General features: G+C 37.6%; 1 protein-coding gene across 2 annotated transcripts; it reads right to left on the reverse strand.

Annotated features, from left to right (window-relative positions):
• Window positions 1-2,009: 2,009 nt before the first annotated feature.
• On the reverse strand, window positions 2,010-18,782 carry prkacbb (protein kinase, cAMP-dependent, catalytic, beta b). 2 transcript variants are annotated; one of them, XM_041803067.1, is made up of 11 exons: window positions 18,444-18,782; window positions 13,658-13,666; window positions 12,958-13,019; window positions 9,724-9,852; window positions 9,411-9,509; window positions 9,224-9,306; window positions 8,993-9,119; window positions 8,811-8,906; window positions 7,022-7,144; window positions 6,757-6,921; window positions 2,010-3,480 (listed from the first exon to the last, which is right to left on the reverse strand). In XM_041803067.1, the coding sequence occupies exons 1-11, from the start codon at window positions 18,487-18,489 to the stop codon at window positions 3,355-3,357; spliced, it is 1,065 nt and encodes a 354-aa protein (XP_041659001.1). In that variant the 5' UTR covers window positions 18,490-18,782; the 3' UTR covers window positions 2,010-3,354. The 2 variants fall into 2 exon arrangements, with proteins under 2 accessions (XP_041659001.1, XP_041659002.1); XM_041803068.1 differs by lacking the exon at window positions 13,658-13,666 and having other exon boundaries at window positions 18,444-18,780.
• Between the last annotated feature and the right edge of the window lie 3,566 nt (window positions 18,783-22,348).

Below are 22,348 nucleotides of genomic sequence, written 5' to 3' on the forward strand. Positions count from 1 at the left end.
CCCTACAAACAAAACAACACATAGACACACTTAAAATTTATAAAAATAGTAATAGTAATGATGATATAAATATCATATATATTTATATCATTATGTAATGGCTGTATATAATGGCTCTCAAACAGGTATTGGCTCTTAACATCTGCGTTCGCCCCCTGGTTAGCACTCACATCCTGGGCTTGGCTCCAATCAGCTTTGGACTGGACAAAAAAAATTGTTGCAGGTCTTTAACACTTCCCCTTGCATGGCTGTAAGCACCAACATTACTGTCCTAGTCTAATAGGCCCACCCACAACGTTGCTAATACTACAGGCTCATACAACTTAAAAAAAAAAAGATGGGTTTTACAGTTTGAAACAGGCAACAGTGACTCAAATGTTTATTTCTTGTTGCTTAATTGAATATTCACATTAATGAATATTTTTGTATAAAATTAAATGGCAATCATTACTTAGATTCAGGATGGATTATGTCTTTGTTAACATTGTTGCATAACGTTGTTGTTCATGGGCCCCTCCATTACTCTAGGCACCAGAAAACTTAACCCCTTTCCCCTGCTTCTGGGAAGCCTTGGCTCCTGTTTGGAGCATTTGGCTAGTCATGGAACGGAACTGAAAGTAATGTTGATACGTTTTTATGACCTACAACAGCAAACAAGATCATCTGCATAAAGAAAGACAGTCTCTACCTAATGATAATGCTGTTAAATCACTGCCACAGGGTAGGTGTTAGGCAAGGCACTTAACTGCACACTTCAAAACAGCCTTTACATTTTCCAAGTTTTTAAGGTGAGTTACAAGATTAAGACTAAACAGTGGTCATCAAACTGGTGGGTCAAACCCAAAATTGAGCTGTTTCCTGTGGGTCATCAATGTGTGCCTGCAATAAAAGGGTGGGGATGGCATCATCTTTAAAGGCAGAGGACAGATTCTTCATGAAGCTGGGGATGTTGGGGGCTTTTCTCTCAGTTTTTGTAAATATAGACTGTAGTTGCCAACTTTTTGAAAAGTGGGTGGAACTGGCAAGTAAATTTCAGTAATTTACAAAACATTTTAGCTTATTTATCTTCTTTTCTTGGAATAAAAAAGCCAGTTTCCCAAGTGAGATAACTGCCCAAGTTTCCTTTCAATCTTGTGAAGTAAGTGTATGCATGTCCTTCTGTAACTTCATGCCTTTCAGACAAATTTGTTTTTCCCTTTTTTTTTTTTGTCATGTTCTGCTCCAGCCAAGGTCCAAACTGAACCATTCTCAATTAAATATCTTCATGTCGCTGAATTCTTTAAAACAAAAAAACAAAACAAAACAAAAAAAATTGCATTTCTCCTGAGGAGGTGGTGATGGATTTTGACCCCCAACCTGTTCTATATTCCTCTTTTTTTTTTACAATGATTATGGGTAAATTTTAATGTTTTTCAAATATTACAACTTAATAATCTTCTTTTTCAGGATACCAACACTGTGATCTTTATTATGATGAGATAATTTCTCAAAATTTCTGGAAAATTGCCAAAAATGGAAATCATCACAGGAAATTAAGAGTAAAAGGAGTGTTCTTTTATTCTGTCTCATTGTTAAGTAATTTGTTTTGTTCCATCTTTGGTCAAAACCAGGGCATTTTAAAAGAAATAATTTTAAGTGATGGACAAATAGATGGTATTTTCTGTCATAATTTGTAATTACGAGACTGTGATGGGTCCTGAAGCTACACCGGTTAAGAACCACTGGAGTAAAATAAAACAGGATGTGATTCATTTGTCAAAAAACACTGTTATGTATGTGTCCAGGAATAAACAGGAGAGATAAAATGCGCCTCTGTTTAAAGGAGGGCAAAATCAGCAATTTAACAGGAGCTTTAAAATAAACCTCCTACCAAGAATTCCTGTGGTATATTTTTCCAACACTTACCTATCCTGGACTACTATGGATTCAGCTCCAGGCATTGCAAAACTGCGAATGACTGACCAAGATGAAACAGGTCATATAGCGCACAGGTAGAAAAACAACCTCAACACTTTTAAAAATAAAATTTATTAGCATCTCTAATGTGTATAAATAAAAACATATATGAAACCATGAATATATGTATGATGTAATGAGTTTTACAATAACAAGGTTACATGTGATAAAAAGAAGCAGTCTTCATTTTAGCCAGTGTACTGTAAGGAGAACTGTACCTTGAGATCAAGCTTTCAAATATGCATACCTATAAGTCTCAAATCAAATCTACATTCTCTGATAAGAATGAAACAGAAATCTGTTTGAGGGTGGTAACAGGAAAAATAGAGCATTCAAAACAGACAATTTCTGTATTTGAAGATTTTCAAATACCTTTGATTAATACATTACTTTTAAAAGGTTGCTTAACAAAGTTGGGGCACAAGCCCCAACCGAATCCATTATGACATTTTTAAGTTCACAGTACACTCAATAAAAAAACCCTACAAAGGATTCAAACTCACTCTTTTTCCCATTGATGAAAGTCATATTGTTCCACAGACTCATATGAAAGGATCTTACAAGCAGACCCTAATCTAGGGACAATATGACTACAATGTTAGACACAGCAAGAAAAACAACAGTAAAAATGACAAATTTTACATGTAACTAACAGACCCAAAAAGATCAAACAAACATGATTTGCTTTTTTTGAGCATAACATGGTATTATATTTTCTGTGACTGAGCCTGAATACCAAGAAGACAGCGACAGGATGCTTCTGTGGCGAGTGTGAGGATTTGATTTCTGGACAAAAAGCAAATAAAAGAAAAAGACTCCCTTCTTATGTTTCCCCATTTGGTCTTTCTTTCAACACCCAACATGTTTACATGTCTGACAAACAAAAAGATAAGCACATAGGACCAATGCTACCTCTGAAAGCTGGCCAGAATTTGATAATAGCCAAAATGGTGAAGATTTGTAACAAACAGGTAAATATGCAGCACTAGCAACAAGAGAGAACAGTATACAACCCACACATGAGCATCTGCGTGTGTGTAAAACTGTCAGTTACAATGTCTGGACTCTTATTGGCCATTGTCTCAGTTTTCCCTCATAAATTGAAAAAATATCACATTTCAAAAAGGGGTAATAACATCCTACTAACTGCTGTAAAGTAAAAAAAAAATGTGGGTAGGTACAAAAAAAGAAAAAAAGTGATGTGTCTGCTGTAATACGCAGGTGTACGTGACAGTGAGAAGTTATCGGCACCCAAGGATCATGGAGACCTCATTCAGCCTTGTGGAATGAAGGGAATATGTGGTAGATCTGAAAAAATGATGGTCTCTGCTCCATCCCGAGTCTTTAAAAGAGTGCAAATATCCCGTTATTTCCCTGATATATCCATGTTCTCAAATCTCAAAACTCTGCAAACTCCTTTGCGCATTTTTCTGTTACTGAAACGCGTATTTCCTCCTCCTCGTAGTCGTCAAAGTTGCTGGTGTCCCCTGGCCCTCTGCACTTTGGTATGAACGGGGCTTCGACCTACAGGTACAAGAGAGATACATGTTTTAGTGGGCAGGATTTATATCTCTGTCTGCCCTGCCAATCACAAGACAGGCAGAAAGAGAAAGGGCAATTATTTCTCAGAGAAAGAACCCAGAGAGTGCCTTACACTGTCAAACAGTGTCTGGAAATGAAGAGAAGACATATGATGGTAAAATACACTGAATTCTGACAGCTTTAAGGGGTCACTATGCTTTAAAAGCCCCGCTTGTCAGATGTCAGTGTTTGAAATGTTTTCTTTTACACCTTTCAGGCTTTGAAATTGAGACAAGCTAGGTAAGACAACTTCTGAAACTGACAATCAGGCATCTTTCAGCAGACATTTGCAATGCAGCACAACAAAGCAGGGCCTTATGTTTTCTTCACTACGGTGGACATGCAGCAGGACAATTTATTTACTCCACCTTCCTGTGATAATGTGTAATGTCTTGTTTTCATGTTATCTTGATTTAGTAATTTGTTATTTCAGGTTATCAATGCCTTTTTTTCTATAATAAGTTAATTTCACTTTTTTCTCAAGACTGACTCATTTCATGAAATTTCATTTCATCCCAATATTGGGATGAAAAAGCTGGTTTTGGAGTTTGTTTCCTCATGATGATGGACTAATTTCGTGGCAATCTTCAAAACAAAACAACAGGCTGGTCTGTGGTGTGCCAGACCATGACATATCATGCTACCAATTCCTAAATGAAAGAGGCAAGTGAAGCCCATTTTTATTTTTGTTAAAAATAGTTAAATAAGTAGAGACCCCAAGAAAATAATTGGAAATTACTATACCACAGAAAACATGAGTAAATAAAATTCATGGATGCATGTCTGCTTAGGGCTTCTGCACTTAACACAGAGACCTTCATCACTCTTAGTTTGTACAAACAAGTGCAATACCCTTAATTACTCTGGGAAGAGACTGCTTGTCAGTGAGCGTCTTAATCCCCATTTAACAATTATCCAGACCTCTCCTGTTGACAGCAGCCTTTAATCCCAACTTCAAGTGTTGCCATTCAAAACGGTGTCAAACATTTGTGCACTTTTTCAGGCATGGCTGGATGACACTTCCTAGCTTCCTCAGCTTTAAAAGAAACCAAATGAAACTGACTTTGATTTTCAAAAAACAATGATGATTTTTACGATCAAAGTCAGGTCAGCAGGTGGCTGCACTGTAGATAAACACCACCGCTTTTACCAGCTGATAAATCGTGTTTCTACAAATAATTCCTTACATGATGTTCCAAATACTCACATGGACACGTTTTTGAAATGGTGCTAGCCATTTACAAGAAAAAAAAAAAGATTTTGTGAAGAGTTTTCACAGGTTAAGGGCCATGCAATTTTTGCAATCTGTCTGTCTATGTGTCCGTCTCAATTTGCATGCCACACCGTAGCTCCAATTGTCTTTCATACTTCTCAGACGACTTCTTAGGTGTATTGGTTTTGAAACTAGTGCCATTAAAAAATCATAAACATGTACATATTTTCATTAAATGCTTTACTTTGAGGTACATTAACATTACTTTGTGGAGTCACATCGCAAAGTACTATTAATGAGCCACTGCCATTTATTTTGTCTTTGTAAATGTACATTGTGGCCCAGCAAACCTGGTCCTAGTAGCATTAAAGTAGCATTATAATATATTAAATTGAGGATGCCATGCATCGTGATGCATTGTGATATTGAATCAAATCAAAACACAAAAAAAGTGATGATGCACAGCTGTAAAAGGCACCATACAAATACAGTTTTACTGTGCGCTAGGTCTTCAAAGTTGTCAGTCCACCTCCCTCCACAGCGTATTTACTAAACAAAGTGTTTTAGCTGTCCCAGAAAGGGTAATGTAGGTGGAAAGATACAGAGATACATGGCCTCTAAAATGGCTTGATGTATTTGTGTGCAGGCAGAGCAACTTGAGTATTGTTGTGCAAAATTCAAGATAATGGGGCCAATTTTTGCTGAATCTGGTCTTTATTTGACCTCATTTTTCTCTTTTTAATGTTTACTTCATGCACACTACTATTCTTATGTGTTTTACTAAAACAGTGAGGTTGAAACAAACAGATCTAAGTTTGTGTCCCTGACATTTGGTTTAAGAGTAGCGCTGTGCAAGCACTGTGATAACAATTGCAATCTTGATGTCAGGCTGTGCGGTAACAATCACACAAAACGCTGCAATTATTGTTCTATAATTTAGAATTTTAAAGGTTTATAAAAGTGCTGAAAGGCCTTTAAGTTTACAACAGTGCCACTATTGCACTTTGCAGAATACCTTTATTTTCAAAACAGAAAAAATGGGGGAAAAAATAAGTTATTTTTCAAAGCAGTACTCTAAAAACCTAATTCTTTTGTATTTTTTAATGCCACTTTGTATTTTATTATTATTTTGAGTTGAGTAATGCATTTTCTGTGATAACCAAGCAAGTAGACTCATGATACCACTTTTGTATTATATTGTAAACACAACTGCAAATTGAGTAATGTCCAGTATAATCATAAGTAACCTTATAGTGCAGCAGTAGTTTAGACCGTTTTATTGTGTTACTTTTAGCTGTTTCACTGTTTCATTCACAACTTAAGACAAAAACTGCTTCTGAATGTTCACACCAACTTCAGCTGAATAATTCATGTTTTTACAACTCTTTCAACATCACAGAATCCAGTTACACTTTTTCATGTGGAGGCAGTTGTTTTAAAACCAGTATTGATCATAAAGAACGGGGTCACCATAAACTGGGGAAGAACATGGGTAGTAAAAATGGGGCTGAAGTAGACTGAGCTATAATATATCAGCACAGGTTTAGGTGGACTTTTGCAGATTTTGAGATAGAAATAATGTCTAAATAATAGCTTGATTGTATAATAATGAGGTTACAATAATGAGGTTAAACAGAATCAACAGATCAATGAGGTTCAAGCCTGAGCTAAATATCTACTTTGATTAATCGAAGAACTTCATTAACACTGTCACCCTGCAAAATGACATGCTGATTGTTCACAGCCAGCAGTGGAGCAGAGTAATTAACAGTAGAAAAATATGTAGAGCAATGGCTGCAAATAATAGACATCACACTGTTAAACAAAACTGAAATGAAGAAATATCCTTTATAGAAACAAAGAAGTATGAAATGATACTGATGAAGATTATAGCTGGGAACTATACAATAACAAAAAAACAATGTGAACTTATTAATATCTAATTAACTTGTTTTCATGAGGGTAACTTTATTTGGCACCGCTACATAAGGTGTGTGCTGTCTTGCCTTTCTCTCATAGATTGCGATCCAGTCTGTTGTGGCGAACCATTTGTGGCCTTTGATGTCGTTGACTCCATTCTTCAGGTTACCGTAACGTTTGGTCAGATCTACCTGCAGCAGGTTTCTCAACAGATCCTTTAAGTCAGAGCTGAAGTGGGAAGGAAACCGTACCTAAAAGGAAGAAGACACAGAAATGTTTTAGAATGTACGTTCAAATTTTAAGGGATTGTTGTTTTCATACAGATAAATCTACAAACCAACACCTGCTTACCTTCCCAGATACAATCTTCTCATAGATTTGAATGGGTTGATCTGCAAAGAATGGAGGGTAGCCAGCTGCCATTTCATAGATGAGAACTCCAAGAGCCCACCAGTCCACAGCTTTGTTATATCCCTAAAATGATTCAAGACAAATACCGTCATAACTGAAGCCTGGCACACACTACAAGATAATCAAGCTGATTATTGGTCTAGTTCTGACCAAAGTCGGCAAAGGTCTGAGTATCAGATGGTCCTCAACATTATCATGCAACAATTTCTGGGAGAAATGGTGTATTTTCTGGAAAAATTCCAGGGGTGCCAATACTTTCGTCCATGACTGTAAAACCAAGCACCTAGACATGCAGGCTCCATTTGCAAAATTTGCTCTGTTGAATGGTGAATCATACTTCTGTGTGACAGTCAGATGGACAAGTCTGGGTTTGGCAGATGCTGGGAGAATGTTACCTGTCTGACTGCACTGCGCCAACTGTGAAGTTTGGTGGAGGAGGGATTATGGTATGAGGCTGTTTTTCAGGGTTTGGGCTAGGCCCCTTATCTCTAGTGAAGGGTAATCTTGATGCTACAGCATACCAGGGCATTAAAGATGATGCTATGCTTCCAACTTTGTTGGGGAGGGCCCTTTTCTATTCCAACGTGGCTGTGCCACAGTGCACAAAGCAAGGACTATAAAGCCATGGTTTGACGAGGTACATGAGGAAGAACTTGACTGGCCTGCACAGAGCACCTTTGGGATGAACTGGAACTGAGATTGCAAGCCAGGCCTTCAGTGTCCAACATCAGTACCTGGCTTCATAAATGCTCTACAGAATAAATGTAGGGCCCTATGATTTCCGCCTTAACAGAATCGCGGAATTGGCCAATAAAAAAATCACTGACAATGAATGAATTCGACTGAAATGCTGTGTTTTTTAGAAAGAGGAATATATCTGGGGAATATGTTCCTATCACTGTGTTTAAGAGAACAGAAGGATTTCTTCATTTACTCTATAACATCAGTTAGGATGTGATTATAGAAGTGGATGTGTCTTAAAATGTTGGAAATATCCGACTGTTACACTGATTATAATTATTTTATATCAGGGTTATCCAAACAACAGCTCCTGGGCCAACTGTGGTCCTTTTTCAATAAATGTAGGGTGATTTCTATTTAATCAGTGAACATTTTATTAATTTACATAAAGAGGACACTCTTTTTTATGGTACAATTAGTGGAAAGGTATTCCGGATTTCCAAAAAATTAAAACGGAAAGAGCAGAATTTGGTAAAAAAAACAGAATTTGGAAAAAAAACAGAGGGCCCTATGAATGGGAACAAATTCCCACAAAAACATGCCAAAATTTTGTTGAAAGCCTCCAAAGAAGAGTGGAGGTTGTTATAGCTGCAAAAGGGGGGCGAAGTTCATATTTAAGTACAAGTATTTAAATACAATGTCATTGGTATAATGGTCAGGGGGCTGAATATATTTGCCCATTTAGTTTATGATGCCATGTGTGGCGTCTCTCACATTAAAAATATCTTTTAATACAACATGGGCCGAAGTTTGCTACTTTGCTAAAGACATCTCCATATGTAATAGAACAAGAGAAACTCAGTTTAGGATACTGCAACACTTACACATTACACCCCAGCTGAGACACAGACAATTGAATGTACATTCAAAAATGCTCAGTGCAAACTAAAAAAGGTGTTTTGTGACTTTGTTTCAGACCCAGCTAATTGAACTTTTAAGACATTAATGCATTGGAAATAGATTTTCCTACATATAAAAAAGGCCATACTTTGCTGAGAATAATTTCTGGTGCCAAGTACTCCGGTGTCCCACACAACGTCCAGGTCCTGCCTTTTACTCGCTTGGCAAATCCAAAGTCTGTCACCTAGGGCAGACAGTGCATACACCACATCCTGTAAGAACAACATAATAGATCTGTGTTTGTGATTATTTTTGGGTGCTTTAGCTTACCTGAATGTAGCCGTGGTGGTCAATGAGAAGGTTCTCTGGTTTCAGATCTCTATATATGAGATCTAATGAATGGAGGTACTCAAATGTCAGCACTATTTGGGCGGCATAAAACCTTGCATGTGGTTCACTGCAGAGAACGAGGAAGAAACAAAATGCTTTAATGTAATCTCAGAAGTTAATCAATTGGACTTGTGCATGCTGAGTTTACAGAAACTGCAATAAAAGACTCACCTGAACCTGCCGATTCTTCTTAGGTGTGAGAACATCTCTCCACCTGGAACGTACTCCATCACCATGTACAAATTTGAGTTGTCCTAAGAAAAGTAAAGGACACTTTCACTATGCTGAATGCATTAATTTTAATACAATGCATAACTGCAGTTCAATATATTGTAAAATAAATTAAACAAAGTTGTACCTTAAATGCATACTCAAGCTTGACAAGAAAGGGGAAGCTCACAGCTTGTAATATCCTCTTCTCATTTAAAGTGTGTTCTATTTGCTTGAGTTTCACCACCTAAAGATAAAGAGATAAGATGACCTTGTAGAAGAAATCAACCAACCGGATGGACAGAGATAGTAGACTCTGAGAGGAAGTTTTCAGTTATCTGTTAAGCTTGTCTTCCTTTGTAATGATGTTACACAAGAAAAACAAGTTTTGTTTTGTTTTTAAGTCAGACTAGAGTACATACTACACATGTCAACATTTCTCGCTACATTTTCCCACTGACCTTCTGCTTGTCCAGTATTTTCATGGCGAAGTATTGTTCTGTTCCTTTGTGTTTCACCAGCATGACTCTGCCAAATGAGCCCGTACCCAGGGTCTTTAATCTGTCAAAGTCATCTAGGCACGTTGTGCTCTGTGAAAATAAAATCCTTTTAGTGTAGTCAGAATCAGCAATGTTATTCATACCTTTACACACCAAGTTAAACAGAAAACAACACTTAAGTTGGCTTAGAAAAGGTGTCATCAGGTAGTTTTTCTAGAGAGGCGCTAAATCTGCATTGTTTACAGTACTCTAAGAACAGTCTGTAGTACAATGTCAAAGCACCACAGCTGAGCACCAGACAGTGTTCCTCTTCAGAATAAGATGGCACTTAAAACAATGATAAATGGCTGATTACTTGTAAGACTCCCTCTGCAAGGCCATGTCTGCCTCAAAATCGAATTATTCACTACGAGAACGTTTGTTTTCAGCAAAGTACGCTGTATCAATGGTAGGAATGTAACCATTCCTTGTGGCATAAGAAAGATAATGCAATTCTCTTTTGTTATTGCCTTTTAAAAAACTAAATACCTCTTTTTTAAGTTTGTAGATGTGCTTTATAAAAAAAAATAAATCATTTTAACTATATACCCTCAAAAATTAAAAAGTATTACATTTAGAAAGGAAAATAATCAAAAGCATTTTTTTTGTCAAAGTATCTAAATAGGAGCCCCAATTCCAAAAAAGTTTGGACACTGTGAATCATAAAAAAACACACATTAGAGTGGTTTGCAAGTCCATTTCAACCTGAATTTAATGGAATAAAGCACAAAGACAAGATATTTAATCATCAAACTGATAACCCTGTTTCAAAGGACACACTCTAACTTTGATGCATGCAACATGTTCCAAAATTGTTGGGACAGGCCATATTTGTGCATTTTTGCCCTTTTGACAGCCTTTATCAGCAGTGCACTGTAGAGGTTGACAGATTATCAGGTTCACAGATTATTACATTTGTTTTTTGGCTTTTGGCACTTTCATTTACTGATAATAAATCAATTTTTTAACAAAAAAAATGTGCAGCTTTTGCTCTACTGTAAGCTGTCTTTTCCCAGGTGCTTTATTTTCACTGTGCATAGTCTCACTAACTCTCCTGTATACAACTCAGTCTGATTGGCTACATATCACATGATTACTAGCCAATCGACACTTAGGCCTGACAAGGTGAGCATACGGCAACACTTCCGGTTTCCCTGCTGCTACTGTGTTGCTCTGTGCCACTTATCATACTGATAAAGCGGGGATAAACTGTTAATTTTACTTCATTTTTTGATCATACAATTTTACTTTTGTCACATAAAGTACATTTTAATACATATTAATGCATATCAGATCTAAATATAGGTTATCGGTCTAGTCAACTACTAATAATCATTATCATATCGGCTCTTAAAAACCAATATCGGTTGACCACTAGTTCATTGTATAAAGATGCTCAACAAGTGAGCTTCACATGTGAACTCCCATTGTTGATCAAGTGCTGTACTGCAACTACCATCCTAGAACGCAGGAGTGCAGTAGAATAACTGCAGCAAGAAACTGCAGAAAAATGTTGCTCCCTGGACAGTGCATTTACTGGAGGAATGCACGAGTGGAAACCTCTCTAATGTATGGATGGTTAATAACATACAGATTCAAGAAAAAATGGTCTGCAAATATACTTGTGTGGCCCATACAATTATTATCTATGAGTGGGGGAAAACTGTTAAATACCATGATTGGGTATTTAAAAAGAAAAGAAAGGCTCAGTCATTCACAATCAATTATGGCATGTAGTTCTTCACTTTGGGAAAGACTGCATGGACAAATAGTCCACCAGTTTATGAACAACATTCCTTAATGTGCAATCACAAAGAGTTCTGAGATTTCATCATCTACAGCTCAAAAGATTCAGAGAGTCTTGGAGAAATCTCTGCACACTGGGGCAAGGCCACAAACCAGCACTGAACAGCCATCACCTTTGATCCATCAGGCAGAACAGCATTAAAAAGACTGACATCATTCTGTGATGGATGTTACAACATGGGCGTTGGAAGACTTAAAAAAGAAACATTGTCTGTTTAAACCGTATGTACCTGCATCTACAAATTGCTGGTGTTGAGCCAAAACCTTGTATCTCCATCTTTCATTATTCTATTTTATTCTTTTAATAAATCAATGCTATTGGTCACCCTTTACATCTGCCAGTGGGTTTTAACAAAATGTAAAGCAAAAAAAGTTTTATAAAGATGCTAACGTTGACCATTCAGTCTTCATAGTCATTTGAAAAATACAGATTTTTTCATTCCCGAAAAGTGTTGATTTTGAAGATACAAGTTTTTGGCCTGACGCTAGCAAAATGTGAGTTAAGAGTCTACCATGCAAAATGAGAGACAAATATCAACATTGAGAAGGACTGCAGACTTCTCAGGTCCTGTGCCTTAAATGGACTGACCTAAAGTGGAAATGTGTGCTTTAGTCTGACTAGTCCACATTTCAAAGTTTTTTTTGGACCTTGGGTCCTCCAGGTACAAGAGAAAAAAGGACCATCCAGATAGATATCAGAGCAAAGTTCAAAAGCCAGCATCTATGATGGTGTGGAGGTATATTATGGCATCTTTTTAAGCAAGGTTTCTGTTTATTTCAGCATGATAGTGCAAAGCCACTTTCTACACGTGTTACAACAGCATGGCTTCACAGCAAAAGAGTACAGGTACTAGACTCTCTAAAAAAAGTATGACACATTATGAAGGGCAAAATATGACCAAATTTATCCCACACTGAAAAGCAACTTAAAGATGTTTATCAGGTAAGAATAGGAAATCATTCTACATTCAACACTTCAACCATCTGTGTTTTCAGTGCCCAGACGCTTACAGAGTGTTGTTAGAAGAAAAGGTAATGTAACACAGTAGTTACACATGCTCCTGTCCCAACTTATTTTGAAACAAGTTGGAGGTATCAAATTCAGAATAGGTATTTCCAAAAACACACTGAATTTAATTAATTTGAACATTAAATATTTTGTCCTGTTTGTTTTTCCAGGTTAAAAGGACATTGTATTCTGTTTTTATTCATGTTTAACAGCGTCTCACCTTTTTTAAGAATTTGAGTGTGAAAGAGTCAAATGTATTCATTAATTAACTTTAATCATGTACCTCTTACAATAAAATTAGAGAAGTGTGATAAAATTACAGTGAGTGTCATCATTCATACCTGTGGTGGGCATTCCCATTTCCGTAAGAAATCTTCTTTGGCTTTGGCTAGAAACTCTTTTACTAAAAGGGCAAAGAAAGACAAAGTTAGCACTGGGCTAGTCTGTTGACACATATCTAAATATTAGCATACATATTTGGGTTTTAAGATCACATCAAATGCTTTAGTACTACAAGGGGAAGTGCAGACATGGGAGAAATGGAAATTAAAATTGTAAGTCAACGGAGCACACATCTGGGAAAATTCAACTCTCATCTGGATGTAATATCAAATGGGCGGCTAAAAAAAATCACAAACTTTATTCTAAAGATTGGACAAAGCACAAACACAAGACGAAAACATCCACGACAGGCAGACAACAAGTGATGCATGCCAAGAAACTCAGTATACATTTGCTTCTGTTATTTAGTAGCCTTATTCAAAAGGGGGGGAAACACACATTGAGAGTCACATGGGAGGTTTCTCTCATCATCTTGGGCATCACTTAACACAGTTTGGGGAAAGGCTATTAAACACAGCATAAAAATGGTAAGCAGAGACAAACCAATGTAGGGGAAATCCAGATTGAGAGAATGTGGATAACAAAAACATGGACTCATTATCAGAGCACACAATCAAAGCAAGCACAGCTAGAGAAGTTGTCACAGTGAGACCAATGCTACTCTGCAATTCTGGTCATCTTTTGGAGGAATGAGCATACCAAAAATCTCTATTGATCACCAAGGTTTTGCAGGAACAATCACCCACATGGATGAGATGACACGAAAGAGAAGACAGAGAAATATAGAGTTCATGTACATAACAACCAATGTAACACATCAACAGCATATGTAGTGAGTAAAAAAGCAACAGCAATGAAAACAGAGTTGACGCTCACTTGAGGAATTTAAACAGACACTGAGTGTTATCTGTAGTATTCAAAGAACAGGTTCACCAAAATGCCGTGGAGCAGAAATACAGTTTTAGTTCAGATGGATAAGATAAGGCATCATACCAGGGAACAACACTTTCACATTTGACCATAAGCTACAATACTTAAGAGAGGGGTTATATTTAAAATAAGGCCTAGCATGAAACTTAAGGCTGAGATCAACTTTTTCAGAAATGGGTTGGAAATAATGAGGACTGTTTTAAAAGAGAAACAGCTCAAATCAAACACTGTAAATAATATAAATTGTCAACTGCTTTCACAATCAGTTTACTGAGGGTTTGGGTGAGGATTTTTCACCCAAAGCTCCTTAGACATTCTAGTTTCAACCATTCAGCTGTTTTTCAGCTTTCCCTGCATCAGCTATTGGTGTGGTCAATAAGCATCAAAAACAGTCCTAATTCCCAGTCATCAGAAGATAAATGCATATGTGCTCTAATCATGCACATACCTGCACACCTGTACAGCTCCTTCATTGCACTGTAGCTGCACCTTCTTTTTATTTTGAACTTATTAAATTTTATATAGACTTTAATACTTTTATCCCGTTGTATTTAAGTTCCTTGGTGGTAGAATACCTGCTGTTTTATAGCCTCTAATTTCCCAGTCATTTTCCTGGTATGGGTAAACACTGGCAACGCAACTTGGCAATAAACTTGATTCTTCTGACCTACCAAAAGTATCAAAAATATTTATGTAAATTAGAGAAAAGCAATGAAAATTCACATTTGAGATGCTGTTTAGCATTCTCGCTGGCTTATTAATCAAAACCTATTTAATACAGCAATCAGTAAATAAAAGGGATGCACCGATGCATCAGTTTAACATTTGTATTTCCAAATTATGTGGCATGAACCAATATTAGTGGCCGATATTTATCTGTTGCATCCAAAAGGAGTGGGCAAAATCCAATTTTTAGTACTGTTAAGCCCTACATAGTATGGCATTACCACAATGTGTTTAAAAAGCACTTTATACAAGGAACAAGTTGCACCAAGCTCAGCAGGCATAGTATGAAATGCTTTGAGCCAATACAAAATAAAGGCTGTAAATGTTATTTCGCATTGTGTCACTATGGTCAGCTCCGTCAAGCCACAAATTCACCCTGCAGGAAGAATACAGAAAGATAAGAAAGTTACAGACTACTTTAGCATCTAAAATAGCCGACCACAACCAAATAACTTTATCTACATATCCCCTAAAAAATGGGTTAACACATGTTTCAACATTTTTTTTAATTCTAATGGTTTTAATTTTGTCTGGTGTTGCTGCTGTCACATATGCTTATTGATTATACACTATATATAATTTCTTGTCACTGATGCATCCCCAGAGAGAAGAATGAAAGTGTTTTTAAACTCACATTTCTGTGACAAAGGTAGTATGAGCATGTTAAAACACTGAATCCTTACTTTGACAGGATTGTTGTTTGATATATTAGGCCTACAGGAGTTCTGTCATCACTTTTGTGGCATCTTCACATATGAGCAATGTTGCTGCTAAAAACAGACACACACTCTTAAGGCATAATTTATAAAGCTGCACTGTTACACCGCATCTTTTTAAATTATGATAGTTAAAGGAATTCTGTGGCTTTTTTTAAACACCCAGGATTCACTTGTATCTAGGAATGCAGGATATTGGATTTCTGCTGATGTCCAATATGCAGATATTTCCAAGTTATTTTACACAATTCAAAATTTGAGGAGGAATAAATTAGTAAATTTCAGTCCTTAAAACACACTTTAAAGTGTAAGGAATGGTGATGAATGAAGAAAAAAGACTTCAGCTGATGTAGGTCTGTTGGCCCAGGCTAAAACTCCACTTATCTATTTTTTCGTATGGTCATTATTTACCACTGCTATAGGTACAAAATATGTGCAAGTAATATGTGCAGAAATTCACAAATCTTCCAAAACCAATAATTCCCTTTTTAAGCTAATATCTGCTGATACTGATATAGTGTTAATATCATGCACCCCCTCTATTACTGTTATACAACCAAGACTTTTTGTCCTACCAGTTTAATCCCGGCATCTGGTATACCTAACACCTGGATCAAATAAGAAGAAGTCACCTGTTGGACAAACTAAATGATTTGTTTTTTTTACATGTTGACAAAACATCATTATGGATATTGGCTACAGGCTGAGTTACTGAAAACATCAGTACTGGCCCTAATTTCCACAGTCAGTACAGTATCTACAGTAAAACAAAAGGTGTTAATAATGTTACATGGTAGCTCCACTTTTCAAACCTTGGAGGCTAGCTAGGAAGATCACTCTGACACAGGCATCTGTTCATAATCGACTTAAGTGATGTGAAAATGTGCAAGGAAAACTACTGTTTTGATATTACAGAAACTAGAAGCTGTCTGTCAAAATATGGTTGTGGCTATTCAAGGTATCATCATCTCAGCTGTGCATTTGTTATGTATGTCATAATTGAGTTTTACATCTGCATGTGAGGAGGAAAACAATTATCAAATAACTCTTTGCAGCTTCTTCTCAAAATATTGAGAAAAGCTGTGCACAAGGGGGAAATGCATTTAATTATGCCTTTCCAGTAATTTGCAATTCTGTTAATTATCTAGATATCTGTGTTAAAAATGAAATCAGTATTATTTTTAGTTGGTGAGTCAAATCCAAGTCAAAATTTACATATGCTATGATCTTCGCCAGAATTTTGTTATTAGTTAGAGACAAAGTTCATAGTCACTGTGAAATAAAGGTGTCATGCTGTTAGCTGTTTAATCTCTTCCCATGCAGGCATGACAGCACTGATGCTCTTCCAACTGTTACACCTAAAGATAGCTATATACAGTAAACACAGGTAGTCTGGTGTATACACAGCTCTATAGGTTACCAGGTCATGTAGCCAGAGCGGCTGTAGTCCAGACAGATCTGCAGCTCAAGGCCCAGTGTCAGCTTAAACAGGTTTACCGGTTTGCCAAGGTGCAGGATCTAGGGATCACAGTAACTCTCGAAAGAAATTCTTGCCAGTATTGTCACTGCTGATCTGATCATCTTTGTCCACCTGAGTGTATTTGGTTGGCACTGCTCGCACGGTGTGCCTGCTCTCTCTCAATGGGTCAATAAATCTCTGAAGAAATCATCACTGCATCATTAAGCGGGGCTACTTTAAACAAATCGTGACTGAACACAGATTGTTCTATGTATGTTCTGAAGTATGCAAAATGCTTGAAAGTTGCAGAAGTGCCTATTGAGGATGAGAAGAAATGCAATTCATTTAGCAGGAAATGCTTAACAGCTTTAATGTTTACAACCATGCATGAGGGAACAATTCAGTTTATCTAAGGGGATGCTCAGTGATGACAAGATGTGCACATCAAAGCATATGAGCGCAAAGTAACACTGGCCTAGTCCTAGTTACGTCAAACCTTTCAAAGCTTGTAATACCCCTTATCCTCTGACGAAGGTCTGATGACAAGCTGCTTCAGTCAATGACATGCTGAGTGTGAGAAGTGAGCATTGATGGACCTTAACAGCAGCATTGCTTTTAATAAAACCAAGGCACACAATCCGGTGTTTATGTGATTGTGTGTGTGTGTGTCTGCAAATGCCAGGAAGACAGTAGTAGCTCCCAGTTTTATGAATGGAAAGCAGGCATTTGTCATTTCTTCACCATATTTGGTCACAGTTGCAGTACAGAGGGAAAGCTTTGTTTATGTAGCCAGGAATAAAACACGGCAGTGAAGCCTGGGTCAAGAGCAGTCCCACAGTGTATTCTAGTAAAACATTTGTTATCTAAAGCAATAACACATGGGAATGTGGCTTATTGGTGTAATTTTAACATAATCGGGACAAAGTTTCCATGTGATAAAGCTAGCTTCTCTGGCTGAAGCCACAAATATTCATATTTACCCAAGTATGACAGCACAGAGGAGATGATGTGATGCTAGCCTGAGGTTTTAGAGCCATTATCTACGGCTTTACATGGGAAGAGTCTCAACGCCACGGCTACCTTACTCTGTTTGTACAGGCCTGAGCAGCTAGCACCATCAAAAGGCAGTGAAATGACAGGGGGCCTCTGAAGGCTAATCCCCCTCCTCACGGCTAAAGTTAGCATGCTAACTAGGTGGTCATCAAGCCTGATCCTCCCAGTGCCCCAGTTGGCATGCAAACACCCTGTAACGGGTTAAAGCATCAGCAAAGTGTATTTATCGATAAGCATTGCCGTGTAATGGCTTTTAATAGGCTGTTTCCACTGCCAACTCTCCCCTTCTCCACCTCCTTGCAGCAAAGCAAACCACAACATCCACGGGGTCTTCCTGCAACTTGCTAACTTAGCGAGGCCCTTTTAGCTCGTAAAATAGCACAAAACATCCCGAGTTTTGACTTTTATTATCTAAAGAGCGACTGTTTGCAGCGTCTATGGGTTAACTGTACATGAAAGACGGACAAACACACGGCCCTCCACTGTTTTACTATTAGCTGCCAGTTCTGATAGTTTTGCAACAAGCTAAGCTATAAACGTAGAGGAGGCTCCATAAGTGCCACAAGCTTAAAAACAACATAAATGAAGCAAACAAACTCACCGCTCTCCAGCTCGTTGCCCTTCTTGGCCGTGGCAGCGTTCCCCATGGCTCCGACTCCGAGGAGATGGCGGTGGCTACAAGCTAACCTTCCTACAGTTGATATCCCCGAGCCCCGTAAATAGATTAGTTCAACCCAAAGCAAAATAACCCAAACGCTGGCTATCTCATGGAAAAGTCCAGTATTCCTACCAGCTGACCCCCTTACTCTCCCCCAGTCCGTCTCGCCCTCTCCCTCTCCCCAGCAAAGATTTCCGCTCCTGCTACTTCAGTAATGTCTGTTTGGTGGACATGAAGCTAGCGGTCACTTCTGTTTCGGACTAGTCTGCTCCTGCTGCTCCCCCCTCCCCGACCATCCTTCAACACTCACGGCACGGTAAGAGATGACTGAGAGGAGATACCAGGGATGACCTGCTTCCGCGTTTCTGAGGCATCACAACTAGGCTTCATTCACTGATAGTCTAATGACATTAGAGTACTCGTGTTGACTTTGCCAGAGGCTTAATATAACCTGGACTTTTGTTTGATTTGGACCAGTGATACTCAACGCGAGGCTCTTAAACCACATTTGGCTCCTTTGTGAACATTTGTGTCTCTTTTATGTCTTAATTTAAAATCTTATTCCCCCAGAAAACATTAAAAAAGGGAAACTTTGACCTCAGAAATTATCCCTTGTAAGTCACATTAATCAGTTTGTTTCCCACACTGATATAGCTTTACTTGTCAAACTTTATTGTGAACCTTAATTTATTATCTGAATATTTCCATTGCCCTTATTTGCAATTTTTTTTGCCTTTTGTCGTTTTCTTTGGCCACTTTTCCCCATTTTTTGCCACTTTCATCATGGTTTTTGCACTCGGTAATTTTTCCACCTTTTTGACACTTTTTTAACATGCCTTTTGCCTTTACATACCGCTTTCCTATTACCCCAACTTTATGCTGCCTTTTGCCCATTTTAATCACTTTTCACTCATGTTTTGATATCTGTTTGCACCTTTTCTCCCATTTTCCCACCTTTTTGTTTCTTTTTACCAATTTTAATCACTTTTTGCTAATGTTTTGCTATGTAGTTGCAGCTATTCTCCCATTGTCCCCCACCTTTTTGCTGCTTTTTGCCCATTATAATTACTTTTCACCCATGTTTTGCTATGTGTTTGCCACTTTTTGCCCATTATCCCACCTTTTTGCTGCTTTTTGCCCATTTTTTGCCACCCTTATCTTATTTCATCCACATTTCACCACTTAGATTGTGGCTCTTTCAGAGGTATTTCTCAACAATTTGGCTCCTTGGTTGAGCTGGGTTGAGTAACACTGATTTGGAATTTGTTCTAATTTAGGGAATGTAAATTTATCGAAATAGAAAACCATAAAATTCTATATATATCTTTTTACTTTGAGGGGTTGCTTTTTTTTAATTCACTTAATCACAGTGAAAGTGCTCTGACACATTATTATTATTATTATAATTATCATGTATTTTATTATTATTATTATTAAGATAATAACAAAAACCATTTACCACATTTTTTGGAAAGTTGAGTTCAAATTCACTTGCCACACCCAGGAATGATTACTGTTAGACCAGTTGAATCAAGAAATTACCTTAATATAACCCGCCTGACACAGCCTTATTGACTAAAAGATCTCAAAAAGCAACACATCATGCTACGAACTTTAGCTATTCAAGAACAGATGAGAAAGTCATTGACATTTATCAGTATGGAAAGGGTTACAAAATCATTTCTAAGGCTTTGGAAATCCAGCGAACCATGATGGAAAGCCATTGTTCACAAATAGGGAAAACTTTAGTGCATCCATAACTCATCCAGGAGGTCTCACTTGACTTTGTTAAGGTCAGTGTTCATGATTCAGCCATAAGTGAGAGACTGGGCAAAAATGGCATCCTACTAGATCAGTGGTTCTCCTTTCCTCTGACCTCAGGACTCACCACCAGCCCCTTCATTAAAAATTGAAACCTGGATTTCTAAAAAATTCAACCACACTGTTTTATTCAGTGAAAAAAGTAGTGCAGTTTAGACCTCAGAGGGTACAAAACAAATAAACTGAGAAAAACAAACAAACAAAAGCTCTTTAATGACTTTTTTGACACTTTTTATTATTTAACCAGAAACGTCTTGGCAACCAGTGAGAACAGCCTCATGACCCACTTTTGGTTCCTGACCCACCAGTTGAGAACTACTGTTCTAGATGATAATATTTCTGTAATATCACTCGATTGCATTTTTATACAGACCTTATGATTAAGCATATGTTCTATTGTCTGTTCAGGATTTCTAAGTAATATCTCAACACTGCAGTGTAGCCACACTGGCTGTTTAAGGCAGACAGTCAGATGTCCTATCAGCCCAGTGTCCTAAAGACCACCAGTAAGTTTAGAAATGATTGGATAATGAGGGATAAGCCTCAGAAGACTCAGGGTTATGTAGAGTGCAGGTTGCTGTAGCTGTGGTGGTCTCGTTGTCAGATCTCACTGCTCAGCCTTGTGCAGGTATCATACATCTAATTATCATCAGCATGTGGGAAGGGAGGTCTCCTCCTTCACTGTCACACTCCACCAGCTGTCATATTTAGATAAGGTATCTGATGATTGGTGTTTCCTATTTGAATTATAAACTGCTGCTAAGCCTGCGAGCTCCCCTTTAGGTGAGTTACTGCAGCATATTCTCTGTATCAAATAATTACAAAGGGGAAAAACAACTGTGATAGAGTCAGTTGTCTTCAACTCAGAAGGCTGATTGTTCAATCTCCTACAGTCCAAATGATGAAGCACCCTTGGGAAAAACACTCTACTCTGAATGTGTATAATGGGATTAGTTATATCGATAATTCATATAGAATCCTCTGCCATCATGTGTGAATGGGATGTGAATGGATGATTGTAACATGTAGTGTAGAAGTACTGTGAGAGTAGTGGGAAGACAAGAAAGGACCAAAAAAGGTACAAATTCAATTAAATATGTGTTTATTTTTTGCAGATCTGTAAATCATTCCACCATATCTGTTATATTTGTAATAAATAAATGTGAGGTCTATGTGGAGGTATGGAAAAATCCAGTCAAAATGATAAGGTAAAGAGCGAGCACAAGTTGCGATTCTAGATCATGCTCACATATGGCTTCTACTTTGCATGATACAGCTTTAACTTGTATTGTGGATGGCACAGTGAACTATGTTGACTGTCACTGGTTTCTGTAAGTGTTCTTGAGCACTTGCAGTGATTTCCAGTACAGAATCATGCCTGTTTGTAACACAGTGCCACTTGAGGGCCTAAAGAACACGAGCATCCAGTATTGACCTTCAGCCTTGTCCCTTGTGCGCAGAGATTTTTGCAGATTCTCTGACTCCTTTGATGTTATGTTTTGTAGATGGTGGGATAATAAAGTCTTAACAATTTTACGTCTTGGAATATGCTACTGAAATTGGTCCATAATTAAATATCCTTGGTGAGTCTCTGCCTATCTTTACGTCTAAGAAGCTTTCCCTGTCTGAAATGCTCCTTTTGTACCCTGACTTTTTAATAATTAAGCTAATTAGTTGCAAAAAGCTTCTCCAGCTGTTTTTTTTTTTCAGTAGAACTATTACATCCCCTTTGACCATTGTGAATCTTCAGAGTTTTATTTTCTGCATTAGTTTTGGCTGTGATCATACTTTAGCCTCCATACAGATGGGTAGGTGAAAACATCTCACACTAGGATTAAAAAAAAACACAGTTTACCTCATTTTGACCAAAATTTGACATATTGACTTTAATGGAACCATATTTTTTTCTTGCCCTTGAAATATGAGTTAATGAAGATGATTCTCACTTCTTCACTGTGTTGTAATGGTGGTGCACATGCAGGTCCATCATGCACAAGTCTATCACAAGTGATCCTGTGATTCCCATG

Source organism: Cheilinus undulatus, linkage group 13, assembly GCF_018320785.1.
Source record: "Cheilinus undulatus linkage group 13, ASM1832078v1, whole genome shotgun sequence".
NCBI classification, from domain to species: Eukaryota; Metazoa; Chordata; class Actinopteri; order Labriformes; family Labridae; genus Cheilinus; species Cheilinus undulatus.